General features: G+C 38.7%; 1 protein-coding gene across 2 annotated transcripts in view; it reads right to left on the reverse strand.

The window, feature by feature from the left end:
* LOC127627768 (gamma-aminobutyric acid receptor subunit beta-4) overlaps positions 1-18,366 on the reverse strand; it is a 108,508-nt gene that overhangs the window by 57,185 nt on the left and 32,957 nt on the right. Inside the window, exon 3 of one of the 2 annotated variants that reach the window (XM_052104306.1) lies at positions 13,976-14,043. In XM_052104306.1, coding sequence (XP_051960266.1) covers positions 13,976-14,043 — 68 coding nt within the window. Of the gene's footprint in view, positions 1-13,975; positions 14,044-18,366 lie in introns of those variants that run through there. The other variant, XM_052104307.1, reaches the window with a different exon arrangement.

Consider the following 18,366-nt stretch of genomic DNA (forward strand, 5'->3'; position numbering starts at 1 on the left):
CTTTCCTTTTTTGCTGGGGGGTTGTATTTATATCTTATTGCATAGCAGCATGCAATAAATCCTTGATGCAGCATGTCTAGTGTTTTTCTAATTGTGCAATAGCAGCAGGTCCACATGCTTAACTCAGTATGTCTGTACATGTTCAGTAGCAGTAGCAAGTCTCTATACTTGATCTGTAGCAGCAGCAATGTATCAGATCTATTCAGCAAAGACCAAAATCCTATAAATATGTTATATCATATTAGCATGATATAACACCCTTAACAAGAGCCATATTATAGACTCAACATTTGAACAAACTAGCACACCTTCAAAGTCTAACACAGAGACAAATTCATATGAAGTAAAAGGAATTTTCCAGGTTGAAACCCAGCTCCGTCAAAATTCAACTATATGGACAGTATGCTGTTGATTTCGACTTGTTCCTGAATTTGTAAAAAATACAAAAATAAATGTGCACTTATAATGGAAGTCTATGGGGCCAAAAAATGATGTTGGTTACAAACCAGAATTGTGCAGCTTGCTTTTTTATGAAAGTTCTTATATTGATGCTCCCATAAAAAAGTATCTGTTATTTGGGATGTAAAGTTTTCTAAATCATCCTTTTAGAGGTGTGACTACTGTTCTTTGTGGATGATGTTTTGGTTATGTACCACCAATGTGAGACCCTTTCTTGTAATCTTGGGTGAATTGTGAAAGTTGCAAGGTTTACCAGCTTCACATGGCCATGACAGGAGTTGAAAGATTAGATCAAATTTACAAAGATGATGTTAGTAAATGCACATAAACACCTAATTGTAATAAATATGTGTATTGTTGTGTCAGGACCTTTTCTGTGAAATAAAAGTGAAGAGGTTCTTAAAAATGAGCAGCTAATGTATTCTGAGCACAGCGTCTTCTCTTCACACATCACATATAAGGCTGGGTTTATTTTCATCAGGTGAGGACTACTACCTGTGATGACTGTGGAAGGGCCCATCTCTTATGTTGAGGTAAGGTAATGGCGCAAACACACACATTTGCATGGTGCAATTAGTGGATAGATACCTGGTTACAATTTTGTCCATCATTTGATCATCATTTGTTGAACTACTGCTACCTTGAGCAAAAGTAAATATGAATTTGCCCCTTAATGTATAAGTGTCTTGGTTACACGTTCATGACTGTTTTAACAAACCATTGGACGAGTCAAAATGATTTCAGAATATTTGTTTCAGAAGCCTGGAAGAAATCTATATGTGCTGTTTGTTTTCAAAATAGTCGCTTAACCAGGAATCAATAGAGGAGCTTAGACTGTTTCTATCTGTATATTTTCTGTCAATTAGAAATGATGCATTTGTAAAGCTATAGCGTGCTGTCTCTTGAGTGCCTGGGAGTGATTTCATGCTAAGTTGAATATAGAAAATCACAGCTCTGGTCACAGCTCTCTGTCATCGAATGTTAATAGAATTTCACTTGGAGCTTGATAATGCTGTGACCAGAGCTAATTAACACACCTGCACCTTAATGCATGCAACATGTGAACAAGTCAGTCTGGAGCATCAATACTGTCTGAACCTGAAGATGGGATAAGAACCATTCATTATAAAGCTGTAACACTCAACTAACTATTGCAATTAGTTGGATTAACAACACATGGGTAGCTAATGCATGACATGTCAATTAATTTTTAGATTTTAGTTAAAAAATGTTAGGAATGTATAAGGGAAAGTGTATATTTTAAAAAGGGTGTGACTTCCAAAACTTGTTGGTAGGAACTTCCCAAAAGAACTTGAACGCAGCATGTTTTCTACCAGTAGTCAATTTTCAACTCCATTGTGATTGTCTCATCACCTATTTTCTCTGAGGCGAAAGTGGACAGTGAGAAATGTCAAAGCCGTTAAACGAATGACCTCAAAAGTACCTTCAAACGACTTCTCTGAAAGAGTCATATTGTTGTGTCAGGACTTTTTCATTGAAATAAAAGTGAAGAGATTTTTGGAAAAATAAGGAGCTAATGTATTCTGAGCGCAGAGTCATCTTTTCGCACATCTGCAAGGCTGGGTTTATTTTGGTCAGGTGATGACTACTCCCTGTGATGACTGTGGACGGGCCCTTCTCTGATGTTGAGGTCACAGCGCGTTGAGGGGCTTCGAGGAAACTGTAGTAAATTAAGCTGTTTAATTTTCGAAGAGCGTCTTTAGGTGGGATCTCATGTAGTCTTGTTCTCATGGTGTGTTGTAATTACACATTTCCTAATGAGAGATCTGATCCAGATCCGAAACTAAACAAAAAATTAAGGCCACGTCCACACTTATCTTATCCATCGTCATTGTTTTCCGAATTATGCAGCAACAGGGAGTGTTTTTGAAAGGCTGTCCCTTCAGTGAAGGAGAACGCTGTTCCAGTGTGGGTGAGAGGATTAAACATAGCAAAATCAATGCGTTTCAAATGAAAATATTTTAGAGTGGATGTGGTCTAAATGAAACGGATATTTAAGTAGAACCAAACATAAATGGAAAAAACACTAACTGAACTAAAACATATTTTCATGGATCCAAAACGAAATATTTTTTAGTTGTAGTTTTTGATTCAGTACATTATACAATTTGAAACCTTTACAGGTTGCCTTCAATAAACAAGAAAATGTCAAGGAAAAGACAAATATCACTAGACAGACCTGAGAAATGTAATCCTGCTAAACATATTTGAATCATATCAATTAATGCATAACTTTGACGGCCCTAAAATACTAAAACTACAACTAAAGTGAAACTAGCCATAAATGGGGTGCCATGTGTCAAATCAGTATTGACAAATTTTCACAGCAAGGTGTCTAACTCTAAAATAATTGGCTGGGCTACATGTTTTTTTTTCAAAGTTATACTCCATGAGAAACAGTCTCAACTAAATCTCAAAAGATGTTAGAAAGAATGTCAGTCTATGTCACCATTCACTTTCACTGCATTTTTTTTTTTTTCATATAATGAATGTGAATACTGGAGACTAACATTCCACAAACATCTCCTACTGAGTTACACAGAAGAAAAAATGTGAGTTTGCAAAAAAGTGTAAATGTGAAGTAATGACAGAATTTTCAATTTGGGTGAACTATTCCTTTAACAGTCAATGCTCACAAGTTTAAGAACAAGAATTATATATAGTATTTATCAGACATAGTATTTATGTTATAATGTATATTACTACGGGCACATATGGCCTAAGTATATTATTAAACACAACGCAGAGAAAAAGCCTGCATAGCCTACATCAGATGATGGATATGAAACAGATGTATAGCAGGGTGATGAATTCTGTTTTAAGCGTTTCTCCTCACTCTTAGTAGTTCTGGTAGCATTACGCTTACCTATTATGCTTTTTACTATTTCTTCCTTTCTTGTTAAAGGTGCTTATGAGGGGGCGCCACAATGCGAAGAAACAAAACTAGATCACTCCAATGTCGCACGCTTGCACTGTATAAACAGGACCGATTGTTTTATCACGCTGCGAATTAACTGGTTTATATAGGTGTGTGGCAGGGAGGAGGGTGGGGCCGGGTCGTGATCCTACACACCCGGTCCCGTATTAGGCTAATTAAGCCACAGTGAGGGATAAAGGCTGACTGCAGGGGATCGTGCAGGAGAGAGAGATCGTTTATGGACATGTCCGTCATGTGTGTGTTTATGTTGTCTTTTAAGTTTATCATTAAACTATTATTTATATTGAAAAGCCGGTTCTCGCCTCGTCCTTTCCATTGATCACTTTATACTGGTGCCGGAAACCCGGGAAGGAGCAGGGATATGCCGTAGTAGAGTTCTCACCACTACCGTCCACCCCAATGGCACAGCCACGGCCATCTGCTGGGGGACGAGGAGCCCAGCTGCCTGAAAGAGGACGATGGCCGCCGACCACGAGAGGAGAAGGGGCTCCTAACTGACCGCCTGGAGCGGTCAGGGCTGCTGCCAGGGTCGCAGGAGTCGCCTACCGGCTGCTGAAATGCAGCAGGGTTTAAGACTGCCTAGCGGGGAGGGGCTCACTGCCGACCGCCTGGAGTGGGAGAACCGCTGCCAGGGAGGGAGAGACCCCTTCTGTTCCCCGAAAACTCGGCGGGGCGTTCCGTCTGCCAGGGGCTGGAGGACTGCCTCTGATCCACCCGGAAAGGCGCGGCTGTCGTCCGATAGAGGGTGGAGGAGTGGCCGAGGAACAAGCTGCGGTGTATCAGAGAACTGGCGAGTAAGAGTTTTTTTTTTTCCTCTCTCTCTCTGTCGTTCTGCGTTGGCCTTTCCCTCTTTAAAATTTTACAGTGGTTTTTTGGGGGGTACTACACTGTCACAGGAAGTACCCCCCCCCCATTTTAATTATTTCTGTTTCCCTGCCCTTGTCCCCTCCCTCGTCCAGGTAGATGGGGATGACCTGCCGGTAGACAAGACTTAAAGCACGCCCTCCCACAGGGAATGTGGGGGGGGGGGTGTACGTCAGGCAAGGGGCTCCCCAGCCTGAGAGAACGAGGGAGGAATGTGGCAGGGAGGAGGGCGGGGCCGGGTCGTGATCCTACACACCCGGTCCCGTATTAGGCTAATTAAGCCTCAGTGAGGGATAAAGGTCGACTGCAGGGGATTGTGCGGGAGAGAGAGATCGTTTACGAACATGTCCGTCATGTGTGTGTTTATGTTGTATTTTAAGTTTATCATTAAACTTTTATTTATATTGAAAAGCCGGTTCTCGCCTCCTCCTTTCCATTGATCCCTTTACAAGGTGTAATCTTTAAGTTGAGCAAATGTGCAACTTCTTTTGCTCATTTTGTGCTCACACTAAACTCGACAAGCATCCAATGAGCTGCAGAACGCTGCATGAGAGAGAGAGAGAGAGAGATTCTTCAAATAAAACTAGTATTGCCATGGCAATACTGGCAATGGTGGCAGTAATTTTTCCATTCAAGTTCCGAATTTAGTTTATGTGCAAATTTGGAATATCGCAAAATATTTTTTACAAATAAAGAAGCATGTAAATCCCATGTTTAGGAAAAAAAAATGTATTACACTAGATTCTATAGGAAATTATTCTATAAATGTCTTCTTATCAAATAAACAAATATCCACCTCAAACAAGCATATACACATCTTGGCATTCCATCCAGCATTTCTTATGCGAAATGCAAAAATTTGCATAAAACTTTGTGGACAGGAATCCAGCGATGGACTGAAGTATAATGCTAGTTCAACTAAATTCAAAGGACAAATTGAAAATAAAAAGTGCTAAATTACATTTAAAACCTTAATAAACCTGATCTAGGATTATTTTGTCAGACTGTCAAACCATTACTATAAAACAAATAGTTCTAACTCTAAATTCTGATTGGATGAAACATCTATAAGCCATTGTAAAATTAATGTAAATGCATTCCAAACTCAAACCTTGACCACACTTTCTATATTAATGTGTCAAGTTGTTGCTTGGCAACCACAAACAGCCTATATTTAGGATAATAATCTATGTTACTTCACTGAAGTATTGTTTATTCTGATAATTACCAATATGATTACAATTACAATTACCGATAATTACAATTTACTCGTTTACTAGCTGTTTTGTAAATGCAGTAATCCACTCCAGTCTGTGCGATACAGTGATTTTACCACCCATTACCCATTGTAAAATCATTATAACGCATGACCTCTTATTGCTCATTGGTTTATATAGATGCAGTACTTCAGCTTGAAGGTACTTTATGGATTCAGGCCACAGTCGTTGAAGCGAGGTGCTAATAAAACCAAAGTCCCTGACTGTGCATAAGGAAATGATGAATGCAATAACGCTCCATGGGGTCTCTACGGTAAGTATGTATAGGGAGTTGTCAGCAGAAATGTAGATGACTGCTCTTTAAGTAAACTGCTTTTTAAGGGCTCCAGGGCGGTGTTTAACTTGAGGTGATGGTCCAAAGCCAAAAGGTCTACAAGCTCTACATAATTGGTCATAACCACAGTTATACATAATCATGCATACTGATCCTTTACTTATTGAGCACCATAAAGAACGGGCCTTTTAACATATTTTAACAAGAACTGAAGCTAAATTCTATTCAAAATGGCCCCTTATATCAAAATATTACTGATCTAATATGATAAATATGAAATACGAGTCATTTTTAGTGTCCAACAACAATCAGCGATAATTATATTTACAAGATAAGCACACATAAACCACACCCCAATGTCAGATTCAGGGTTGGGCAGAATAAATACAGAATTGAATCTGGGCTGAATACTAAATACTCTATCTTAAAAGTATTCAGTAATGTGGTTCGATACATCACATAAAAAGTAACATATTCAGAATACAAGAATACTTTAAGAAAACATATTTATTTTAAAGAGCATTAAGAAAGTATTCAGTCCCCACTTTTTATTTCACAGTTTGTTATGTTGCAGCATTAAATGCTTTAAATTATTATTCTTTTCACATCATTCTAGACTCTATAACCCATAATGACAAAACCAAAAATAGATTTTTGATAACTTGAAAATTTATTAAAAAGAAAAAGAAAATGAAATTTAGCTCAGTTATCACATTGACATAAGTATTCAACTCAATCTTTATTTGTAGAGCACATTTATAACAACAGGAGCTGACCCAAAGTGCTTTACAATACACATTTCAGTCACAACATAATATGCATAATATACTCTTATATAAATACTAATAAATACCTAAGCCTAAAATTGTCATGGTTACTGTTGTAATCTCCGTTCCCTGATGGAGGGAACGCAACGTTGTGTCGATTGTAGTGACACAAGGGGTCTTCCTTGGGAGCCTCACGTACCTCTGAACTTTAGAATAGGCCAATGTGAAATTGGCAGACAGAATTTGCATGTCTTGCCCTCGGACATACGGGTATAAAGGGAGCGGACATGTGTCTGTTTAGTCATGTTTTTGCACTGAGGAGCCGAGCATAAGGTACAGTGTTACAGTGGTAAGAATAGTGTCATGGCAAGGGGGACACAACGTCTCGTTCCCTCCATCAGGGAATGGAGGTTACCATAGCGGCTCGAAGTGGGGTCTCTGAAGGCTTGAGAGGACCACTGAGAGATCCCAGTAGGGGAACAGGCTTGGCAAGGAAGGGTTCAACCTCTGGGCACCTCTAAGGAACCTGATAATCAGGTAGTGCTTAACAAGAGACTTGCCATCCACTGCGTCGTGGTGGGCTGCGATAGCCCGCCCAGGCCGAAGGGGAGGACCGCCCAGGCCGAAGGGGAGGACCTTGTACTGATATGCCTGGCCGTCGAACGCGAACCGCTGAAAGGGTGGGTCCTTCAGGTCTACCGCCGTGAATCAATCTTGATGCCGAACGCAGGTTAAGATTTGCTTCTGCGTGAGCATTTTGAACGGGAGTCTGTGTAAAGTCCGTTTGAGAACTCGCAAGTCCAAGATTGGCCGCAACCCACCGCCTTTTTTGCGTATGATGAAGTAAGGGCTGTAGAAACCCTTCTTCATCTCGGCTGGAGGTACAGGCTCTACCGCGTCCAGTAGCAGAGTCAAAATTTCTGCTCATAAGATGCTGGCATTTTCGCCATGCATTGACGTGGAGCGAATAACGCTGAAACGAGGTGGGAGCCTGGTGAACTGAATCGCGTAGCCGATTTGGACGGTCCTGGCCAGCCAACGCGACGGGCTGGGTAGCGCAAGCCATGCGTCTAAGCTCCGTGCGAGGGGCACTAATGGGACGGTCATTTTGAATGTACCGGTTGGGGCTTAGCGGCGGTGGGGAGCAGGTAATAATGCGTTGGGAGGCAAAAATGCGTCCTGAGGCTTGGGTGCTGAGATGCGTCCTGAAAAGGACGTTCAACACTCGCTAGTGTATGTTGCTCTTTTACCAGAGTAAACGCTTTTAGAAAAGAATCACTCTCTTTTATGAGAGAAGCGCTGTCGAAGCGCCCAGGGGCAGAGGCTGCACAGCATGCAGAGAGGAGAAAGCCGCTGGAATGCACCGTCAGATCCAACAGAAGCTCTCTTGCAGAGGTGGGTGAAGCAGTCGTGAACACAGCTCGCTGATCACACAACTGCTTGGCTCCGAAGAAAAAATCTGACTAAACAGACGTTTGTCTGCTCCCTTTATACCCGTATGTCCGGGGGCAGGACATGCAAATTCTGTCTGCTAATTTCATATTGGCCTTTTCTCAAGTTCAGAGGTACGCAAGGCTCCAAAGGAAGATCCCTTGTGTCACTACAATCGACACATTGTCGAGTGAGTGAAAGAAGGGGAACTATATCCATAATTAAAATTGATTCAAAAGCAAATTAGTAAAAATTTGTTTTTTAAACAGATTTAAAAAGGCAGAGAGTCGGAGCTGTCCTGATATGAAGCGGAAGCTTATTCCAGAGTTTGGGGCCTACAATAGCAAATGCAAGATCACCCTTCAATTTGTAGCGACAACGAGGAACTTTCAGCAGAAGTTGGTCAGCTGACCTAAGTGCTCTAGTAGGAGAATAAGGGTTAGGAAGGTCCCTGAGATATTGAGGTGTGAGACCAGGTAGAGCTTTATATACATAGAGCAGAATTTTTAAATCTATCCTCATTTTATGGGGAGCCAGTGTAATGGATGCTAATACTTGAGTAATGTTGTCATTATTTGACAATTTGCTAATTTAGCTTGAATAAACACTTGAAATTTAGCTCAGGTGAATGTTCTCATTGATTGGAGTCCACCTGTGGAAAATTCAACTGATTGGACATCATTTGGAAGGACACACACCTGTCTATAAAAGATCTCACAGCTAAAAATTTATATCAGAGCAAAAACCAAGCCATGAGGTCAAAGGAACTACCTAAAGAGCTCAGAGACAGGATTGTGTTGAGGCCCAGATCTGGGGAAGGCTACCAGAACCAGAACTCTTCCAAGAGCTGGCCGCCCAGCCAAACTGAGCAATCGGGGAAGAAGGGTCTTGATAACGGAGGTGACATAGAACACAATGGTCACTCTATTTGAGCTCCAGAGATCATGTGTGGAGATGGGAGAAATTTGCAGAAGGACAACCAACATGTAACACTCCACCAATCTGGGCTTTATGGAGTGGGCAGACAGAAGCCTCTCCTCAGTGAAAGACACATAAAAAAAACACATAAGGGACTCCCAGAGTGTAAAAAACAAGATTCTCTGGTCTGATGAAACAAAGATTGAACTGTTTGGCCACAATTCCAAGCATCGTGTCTGGAGGAAACCAGACACTGCTCTTCAATTATGCAATACCATCCCAACGCTGAAGCATGGTGGTGGTAGCATCATTCTCTGGGGGTATTTTTCAGTGACAGGGACTCAGGGACTGGTTAGGGATGAAGGAAAGCTGAACGTAGAAAAATAAAGAGATATCCTTAATGCAATTCTGGTCCAGAGAGCTTTGGACCTCAGACTGGGATGAAGTTTCACTTTTCAATGGGACAACCAAAAGTGGATTAGGAACAACTTTGTGAATGTCCTTGAGTGGCCTAGCCAGAGCCCGGACTTGAACCCAATGGAACATCTCCAGAGAGACCTGAAAATGTCTGTCCACTGACAGTCCCCATCCAACCTGACAGATCTTGAGAGGATCTGCAGAAAAGAATGGCAGAAAATCCCCAAATTCAGGTGTGCAAAGCTTGTCGCATCATACCCAAAAAGACTTGAGGATGTAATCACTGACAAAGGTGCTTCAACTAAGTACTGATTTAAGGGTCTGAATACTTATGTCAATGTGATATTAGAGTTTTTTATTTGTAATAAATTTGCAAAGTTCAAAGTTCAAAAATATGTTTTTGCTTTGTCATAATGGGGTAGGGAGTGTAGATTGATGTGAAAAAAATTATAATAATAATTTAAAGCAATTTAGCATAAGGCTGCAACATATCAAAATGTATAAAATGCACTGTATCTGAACCGCTACATTTTATAGGCCGATAGCAGACGGTGGTGCGACGAGAGAGAGATCATTTACAGGCATGTTAGTTTGTCTTTTAAGTTTCTCATTAAAGTATTATTTACATCGTCAAGCCGGTTCTTGCCTTCTCCTTTCCATTGAGCTGCTTTACAGTCATAATTAAGTTGTCAATGTTGACTGTACATTTTAGTTTGTGTACAATTTGTGTAATGTTGAAGATGAATCATTATAATGCATGCCTTATAATACTACTAATTTTCTATGTCTTGCAATATTGAGTCCCCCCATGAAATCCTGTCCCCCTTGTTAGTTGCAGGGGTGTAAAGTAACGAATTACTGTAATTAACTACTTTCTCCAAGGATTGTACTTTTTTCAGTAGTTTAAAATTTTTATACATTTTCTTTTAATTGAGTAAATTTTAAGTGTTGTAAATATACTTTATACCCACTGTCTTTGTTCGCTATTTCCCTCTCCTGATTTTATTTTTATCTATCAACATGTTTGGCTAGGGAGAGTCTCGTGACTCCCATCCAATCAAATCAAACGTAAAAAACTTGAACGGCAGCTGCAGATCTGGCGCCATCTGTTATGGATGCCTCACGCACAGTTCAACACCTGAACATCACAGCAGCACCTGGAAGGGTTTTTCACAGTGAAAAAGGCCAATTGCTTGACTGTGTCATGTGAGTTTAACTTGCTTAAGCCAGATATCATCATTAATCCTGTCCTAATTTGAAGAAACATTTTGAGTTATATTTCATATTTCTGCTTACTAGATTCTGTGAGTCTATAACGTAGCCGTAGTAATGTAACAATCTATCACTGAGATTATTGGGTTGATGTGAGAGATTAAGGCAATGTAATCAATAGGGCTGGGTGATAAAACAATCTTGCCGTTTATCTGAAAAATAGAAAGATGTATGCGATATCGATGATAAACCTTTGAGTAATTTTCAACACTTAGCCTATATTCTACATTTAGAACAGGGGTGTTCATTACAATGATCACGATAATAAGACAAACATCTGTCGCTGCATGCTGTTTGATTGACAGGCGCTAATGTTTGTGCACTAATGCACCTAAACGGGCAAATACACTTTATAATTCCGCCAATGCCCATCTTGATGAGGCATAAATGTAAATGCAGTGAACGTATGTTGTTGGACATTTCAAATGCTGGACTTGAAGTGTACATATAACTGAAGTGAGTACTGTCTAGTAGGCTATGGCATATAAAGGCTATTAATCAAACAACAATAAAAAGGAAACGAGAAAACCACTCACTACTTTTGGCTGAATACCTTGAGTAGCTTTAAATGTATTAATGTAATATAATACATTTAATAATAATATTTTTAATAATATTTTACAATACTGACCCCTGATGTAGAGATCGTGTTAATTGGTATAATATATTACCAGGAAAGTAGAAATAATAAAATAATGTATTATTATGCTTAGCCTTCTAATCGAATCTAATGCCTGATAGAAAAGTATCATCGTTTGCAGAGCAATACTTCGGCAGAATATTCCACCAGTCACAAACTTCAGAAAATTGTGCATCATGCATCAGAATGAGAACACAACTATTTCTGGGCTTAAAAGATACAAGAAATAAATCAATGTGGAACACTGTACCTCAAAAGGAGGACAATGTGGCCCCCATGTGCTACTTAAAGAAATAGTTCACTCAAAAATAAAAATTCTCTCATCATTTACTCACCCTCATGCCATCTCAGATGTCTATGACTTTCATTCTTCAGAACACAAATGAAGATTTTCAGAGGAATATTTCAGCTCTGGCCCATACAATACAAGTGAATGGATGCCAACATTTTGATGCTCAAAAAAGCACATAAAGGCAGTGATTAAATCCATGACTTCTGAAGTGATATGATAGTTGTGGGTGAGAAACAGATCAATATTTAAATCAATTTTTGCTAGAAAATTATCTCTCTGCCCAGTAGATGGCGATATACATGAAGAATGTGAATCAACAAAAACAAAAGAAGAAGAAAGTGAAAGTTAAAGTGGAGATTAACTGAGCAGGGAGGAGAATTTCTAGCAAAAATTTACTTAAATATTGATCAGTTTCTCACCCAACCTATAATATCACTTCTTAAGACATGGATTTAACCACTGGAGGCACATGGATTAGGCTACTTTTATGCTGCCTTAATGTGCTTTTTGGAGCTTCAAACTTTTGGCACCCATTCACTTGCATTATATGGACCAAAAGAGCTGAGATATTCTTCTAAAAATCTTAATTTGTGTTCTGCTAAAGAAAGAAAGTCATACACATCCAGGATGGCATAAGGGTGACTAAATAATGAGAGAATTTACATTTTTATGTGAACTATCCCTTTTAAAGCCCGATGTCGCCCCTGTACCAAACAACTGCTCTACCACCTCTATGGTGCCAAGTGACCCTGCTTGGGTTTTCATAATTAATTTTTTTGCATTCCTTGCATTTTTTTTTAATATGTTTTATGTGCAACAATAATAGCAATACCTAATAGCCATAAAGGAAAATTTTGACCCTGCACGTAAACTGATTTTAATGTAGTTGTTTCATATATAATAATATTGAAAATAACGTTTTCATCTTTTAATTTCTGTAATCATGTCACCCTTTTATTTATTTATTAAAATCAGATACATGTAGTGTTTACAGTATCATAGATAAGTGATGTATTTTAAAAGTTAAATTGTAAATTACATTTTGTGTGCTACATTTTTAAATTGCATTATCATGTTTTTATTTTAAAGGGACATAGCTTTTGCAACTCAGTACTCAATACTCACTACACATGAGTATTTTTAAATGAGCTACTTTTTTACTCTTACTTGAGTAGTTTTTAGGACAAGTAATTTGACTATACTCAAACTACATTTTTTAATATGTAACAGTACTTTTACTTGAGTATTATTTTTCAGTACTCTTTCCACCCCTGGTTAGTTGTTTGTAATGCTTGATCAGAAATGTCCGTTACTGATTTCTACTGTAGCTGATCATGTAAACGAAGTCAGTAAATACAGTACTACCATATCAATTTACCATGTAGAAAAAATGCAATGTTTCTATAGAATTATGTGTACTAGCACTGAATAGGCTATGTGAGCTTAGCGGCTTCATTAGCTTGCTAACTGTAGGGATTGCATGATGAAATATTAGCGAAGCAGGCTAATCAGTTAGCATACTAACTGTGTTTTATTTTGTCATTTGTTGCTTTGGTTATATCATGATATATGTTATATATAGATTTGACATAAATTGATTTATTTTCATAATTAACTCTTGGTTGGTGGCATGGGTGTTTCAAGTGGCTGTCAAACAAATATTGAGTTACGCATAACACATAATCTAAACATATGTATTTTCCCAGGCATTTATTGAGTCTAAATAGATGTACAACTTACATAATTTCAGTTGTACTCCCAAATGACAATAACCATATCACACTGTTTATGTGTTAAACTTGCTATAGTTTACTTCCATGTTGCTTCTTCGTCAAATAGCAATGTAAATTGTGAATCGAATCAATCATTGAAATAACACTGCCACCTTGAGTAATAAATAAAATGTATGTATGAAATAATATGCAATTTTGGCATTTTTCTTGGTACACTACTCATAAGAGAAAGGTTAAGGAATACTAAAGAGGTTTCAGCAAAGCTCCAAAAAATGGATGAGGAAAAGTAGGTGAAATGCGGCTTCGGGTCACTAAAGTCCTAAGGTACTGTATGCATTAAAGGGTTAAGACTACATAAATCTTCAAGTGAATACCCAAAACAACTTCTTTCAGCTAATAAACTTCTTTCAGCTTCAGGGTCCTATGGGGGCAGGATTTCATAGGGAGCCTGTATATTGCATGATTTAAGAGGCAACAGTTTTGCGTCACAAATCTACATATGCCATCATTCTCTGTGGCAGAATGAGAATAAAGAAAACACACAGATAAAGCATCACTTACACACCTAATGTGCATCCTTACTCTTCATTTTGTTGTACAATGCTAAAAAAGCTTTGATGGAAATAACTGACAGCAACAACATTATAATAATGTCAAATCATTGTTACGAACCATGTTGACTTCTGAAATGGAGTCAATACTGGCAATATTTATGCTCATTCCCACGATGACTGGAGGACCTGGAGAAAAAAGAGAGAAAGGAGAGAAAAGGTCAGTCAATTAGAACATACAACCAATTAGGCCTTGAAAATATCCAATGAAATTCATTGAAACTATGTGTTCCAATTCACATTTACAATATGGAAAAGAGAGTTCAGCGCACAGAAGAAAGAAAGTTATACCAGTTTGAACCACATGAGGATGAGTAAATAATAATAATAAAATGTACCGTTTCATTATGGATCAGTGACAAAATAGTGAGGCTGATGTACTTGCCAGGCTGCACTTCAAATATACATCTTAAAACTGTTTTCGTTATCAGAATTAGTGTAGATTATTATACTATACTGCATATGCCATTTGTTTTAATTGATGTATGTATAATGCATACAATACAATGTTTTTAAGTGTCTTGTGCCAGAACTAGTGACTTTTTAAGACACTGTCTCAAGTTAAATGTGTTTCAACTGAAAAAAGCCACAAAAAAAAAATGCATCTCAAGACCCCTGAATTCCTTTTCATTCTATTGCACTCCACAGACGTGTCCTGAGTGAATGCCTCTGAATTTACACAGTGCAGCCAGTTCTTGCTAAGTGTGGTTCACATGAGATTTTTGCATTAATTTACACATTTTTCATATTAATAGCACCAAATGTGTTTTAATGTGTTAAAGCTGATTTTGCAAAGTTATTTTCTAATCTGATTGGTCATGTAACGTTTCAAGAGCGGATCAAAATAGACTAGATTACTGGCCATGTTTGTGTCTAAAATGAAAGTTACTCAATGTCAGTATCTTGGTAACCAAAGCTATGATGATCCTCAATAAAACAACACTTTTGCTCATGCGATATTGCTTAAATAATTTGAAACTGTGCGGTTACATATGATACATTTCGTCCAATTCAAAATTGTATGTGATATTTGTGTGCCAGTTGGCATCCACGGTTGTCAGTGAACACACCTCAACAAAAGTTACATTCACAATTATTATTTTTTGAACATATGTTTTGCAAGTAAACAAGAAACAGAATATCTATTTAAATCTAATAAGATTAGCTAACCATAAAATAAAAATGGTAAAAATGGTAAAGTACTACATTATAATTATAACAGTATGTATTAGTGCATTAACTATCACATACATAATGCCAAACTTATGTGGTTAAGTCAGACAGGGGCCAGTTTTCCATTCCAAGAAAATACATTTTCAACTAGTTTTCCACCTTGATTTGTACATATATCATTTTCACTTGCCCCAGAGTTTATAAAAAGAAAAATGAATGTCATTTTAAAGTAATGGTCTTACAATATAAATCTATGGGGCAAGGGACTGCACTAAGAGAAACATTAAAATACGCACTGTTTTAAAAGTATTGCCACAAGACTGTGTCTGTGAAATGTAAAGTAGGTAAACACGGTAACTTTCACATGAAATATGGAAAAAGAATTAGAAGATTATTTGCCACCCCTTTCTATACAGAATAATTAATATAAGAGTTGAACAAATGTGCTCCACATATCTGCTTTTAAACCTTCCGGGATACTTGCCACATAGAATTCTGTTGTAAATGACAGTGAATGCATTTTTCAAGTATGGAGTAATAGCAATGTATGGAGAATTGTCTCTTCTGTTGGGCAAGCCAGAGAAATCATGTGTGTTCTGTTGGATTACAATCCCTGAGATTTTCAGCGTTAAACATTACATCTGAAATGGCTGCTGTTTTCGCCAACAGTTTCCCTAGTTGCATTAAAAATTCAGAGACGTGTTGTAAGCACATGGAGTTTCTTTCTAGGAATCCATTTGAAACATGAGCAAAACATCCCAGGTGTGACATTTGGCTTTCTTGCCCATGAGGGCCATATAATAGGCTTTTTACGGTTCAGCAACTGACTTGTCAACTTATTGAGAAGATGTTTGACTGCAGAGGAACATGGTATGATTTTAAATATGTATCTTGTTCTTTCAGGTGTTGTTACACGTGGTCTGCCACTGCGAGGATGGTCAACTGTCCTTTCTCTCTCCCAGTTGCGCTGTCTGAGGGCATCTCACAGTATGGAGGTTGAAATGTATTGCTCTGGCCACATCTGAAGTCATCATGCTTCCATGCAGCATGCCTAAGGCACGTTCATGCAGATGAACAGGGACCCTGAGCATCTTTCTTTTGGTGTTTTTCAGAGTCAGTAGAAAGTCTCTTTAAAAATCTCTTTAGTGTCCTAAGTTTTTAGAAATTTGACCTTAATTGCCCACCGTCTGTAAGCTCTTAGTGTCTTAACGATGGTTCCACAGGTGCATGTTCATTAATTGTTTATGCTTCATTGAACAAGCATGGAAAAAATTGTTTAAACCCTTTACAATAAAGATGTGTAAAGTTATTTGGATTTTTACAAAAATATCTTTAAAATACAGTGTCCTGAAAAAGGGACATTTCTCAAGTAAATGAGAATAGTAATATTTTAACATATATGTGAACAGTATCACGTTAGAGGGCATTATTATTATTATTATTTTATTGTATTGTATTGTATGAAAATCTAACGAAAAGCCACATCAAGAACTTCTGCTGGAGGGGGGCTTTGGTAGCTCAGCGAGTATTGGCGCTGACTACCACCCCTGGAGTCACGAGTTTGAAACCAGGACATGCTGAGTGACTCCAGCCAGGTCTCCTAAGCAACCAAATTGGCCCGGTTGCTAGGGAGGGTAGAGTCACATGGGGTAACCTCCTTGTGGTCACGATTAGTGGTTCTCGCTCTCAACGGGGTGCTTGAGATCGCTGAGATTAGCATGAGCCTCCCATGCCGAGTCTCCGTGGTGTCATGAACAACGAGCCACGTGATAAAATGCACGGATTGAAAGTGAAGGCAAATGAGGCTTTTCCTCCGCCACTCGGATTGAGGTGAGTAACTGTGCCACCATGAGGACCTAGTAAGTAGTGCAAATTAATAAATGCAATCAGCAAAGAACCTTTTCTAAATAAAAGTGTTTTTCTTTATTATTCGTCATTTTTTAAGGTTAATTTCACTCATTTAATTGTGAATAATTTTTTCACTACTTCTTTAATTTTACTTCCGTCAAAGTGTAGTCAAGACAATTTGTCTGAAAGAACACAACACGATCGGATGTCTTACGCAAGATTTACACATGGACGGGAGCAGGTGTCAATTTTGTTCATACAGACTAACATTTTGAAAACACGAAAACATACAACATTTACGTCAAACTGGCTTTCTGCTCATGTTTCCTGAATGAGGCCCAATGCAAGTGAAATTTACCAAAATTGTTAAGCTCCTAAAGGACATAAAGGCAGCATAACAACAATCCATACGACTCCAGTGGTTAAATCCTGGGGCGTACTGGATATAGGGAGAACCAGGACATTTCCTGGTGGGCCGGCCGCGGAATGGGGCAGAACGGGCTGCGATAAGCTGAAATGGGCCGGCGCATTATGCACAACGGGCCGCGACAGGCTGAATAATCTTATTAGCAGCCTAGTACCTTGTTATTCTGATTGACCTTATAGGGGAAAAAATTCCCCTCAAAATCAGTTACTGCAGGCAAATATTACACCTAATGGAAAAGTTTGAAACACTGGATACAGCATGATTTAGTATAACCTTTAAAACCTTCAGAACAATGATTTTCCTCCTGACATTTCCTTTGTTTGTCATACGTCATCTTTGCTGTCTTAAAATATCTCTAAGATTCCATCCACAGCCACTGGAAAAACCCAAAAATTACAACATTCGTTTGACCGTACATTCTGAAATATTTACTAACTGAGCACTTGACTGAGAGTGCAGGTTTCTACTCCTCTATCTCTCCATACGTCCTCCCATTCTCTTTGTGCAGCGCTACTTTACACCCCATCCCTTTCAGTATTGACATGTTTGCACAGCATCCTGTCACACTCTTGAATGCTCGCAGTTCCGTTATTCCCCGATCCCATCTCTCTCGCTCTCATAAAAACAGAAGAGAGAGCAGTGCTTGTGGAGCTGAGGAAAAAGTGGAGCTATTTTCCTGTGCGCTTTGTGAATGCAACCAGCAAGAATTTTCCCAGGAGATGTCAAAGTACATTCATTAGCTAGTTAACAGCGAGGCCTAAGACCTGCCGCATGCTCCTGCTGCTACACATTTGTGACCTGGGCTCCCATGAAACATAGGAATATTGGAGAAAAGTGTCCCGCATATAAGGCCTTGTATGCCATGGCTCAAAATAAAACCACTTACCTGCGTCTGAGGCTCTTAAAGTGAAAGCATGTTTTGGCTTGTGATGTAAATGTTTTTGCAATGTTCTTACGATCCTATCATACGTGCCGAACACTGGTGTGACAGTTTAAACTGTGGT

This window comes from Xyrauchen texanus, chromosome 34, assembly GCF_025860055.1.
Source record: "Xyrauchen texanus isolate HMW12.3.18 chromosome 34, RBS_HiC_50CHRs, whole genome shotgun sequence".
Classification (NCBI taxonomy): Eukaryota; Metazoa; Chordata; class Actinopteri; order Cypriniformes; family Catostomidae; genus Xyrauchen; species Xyrauchen texanus.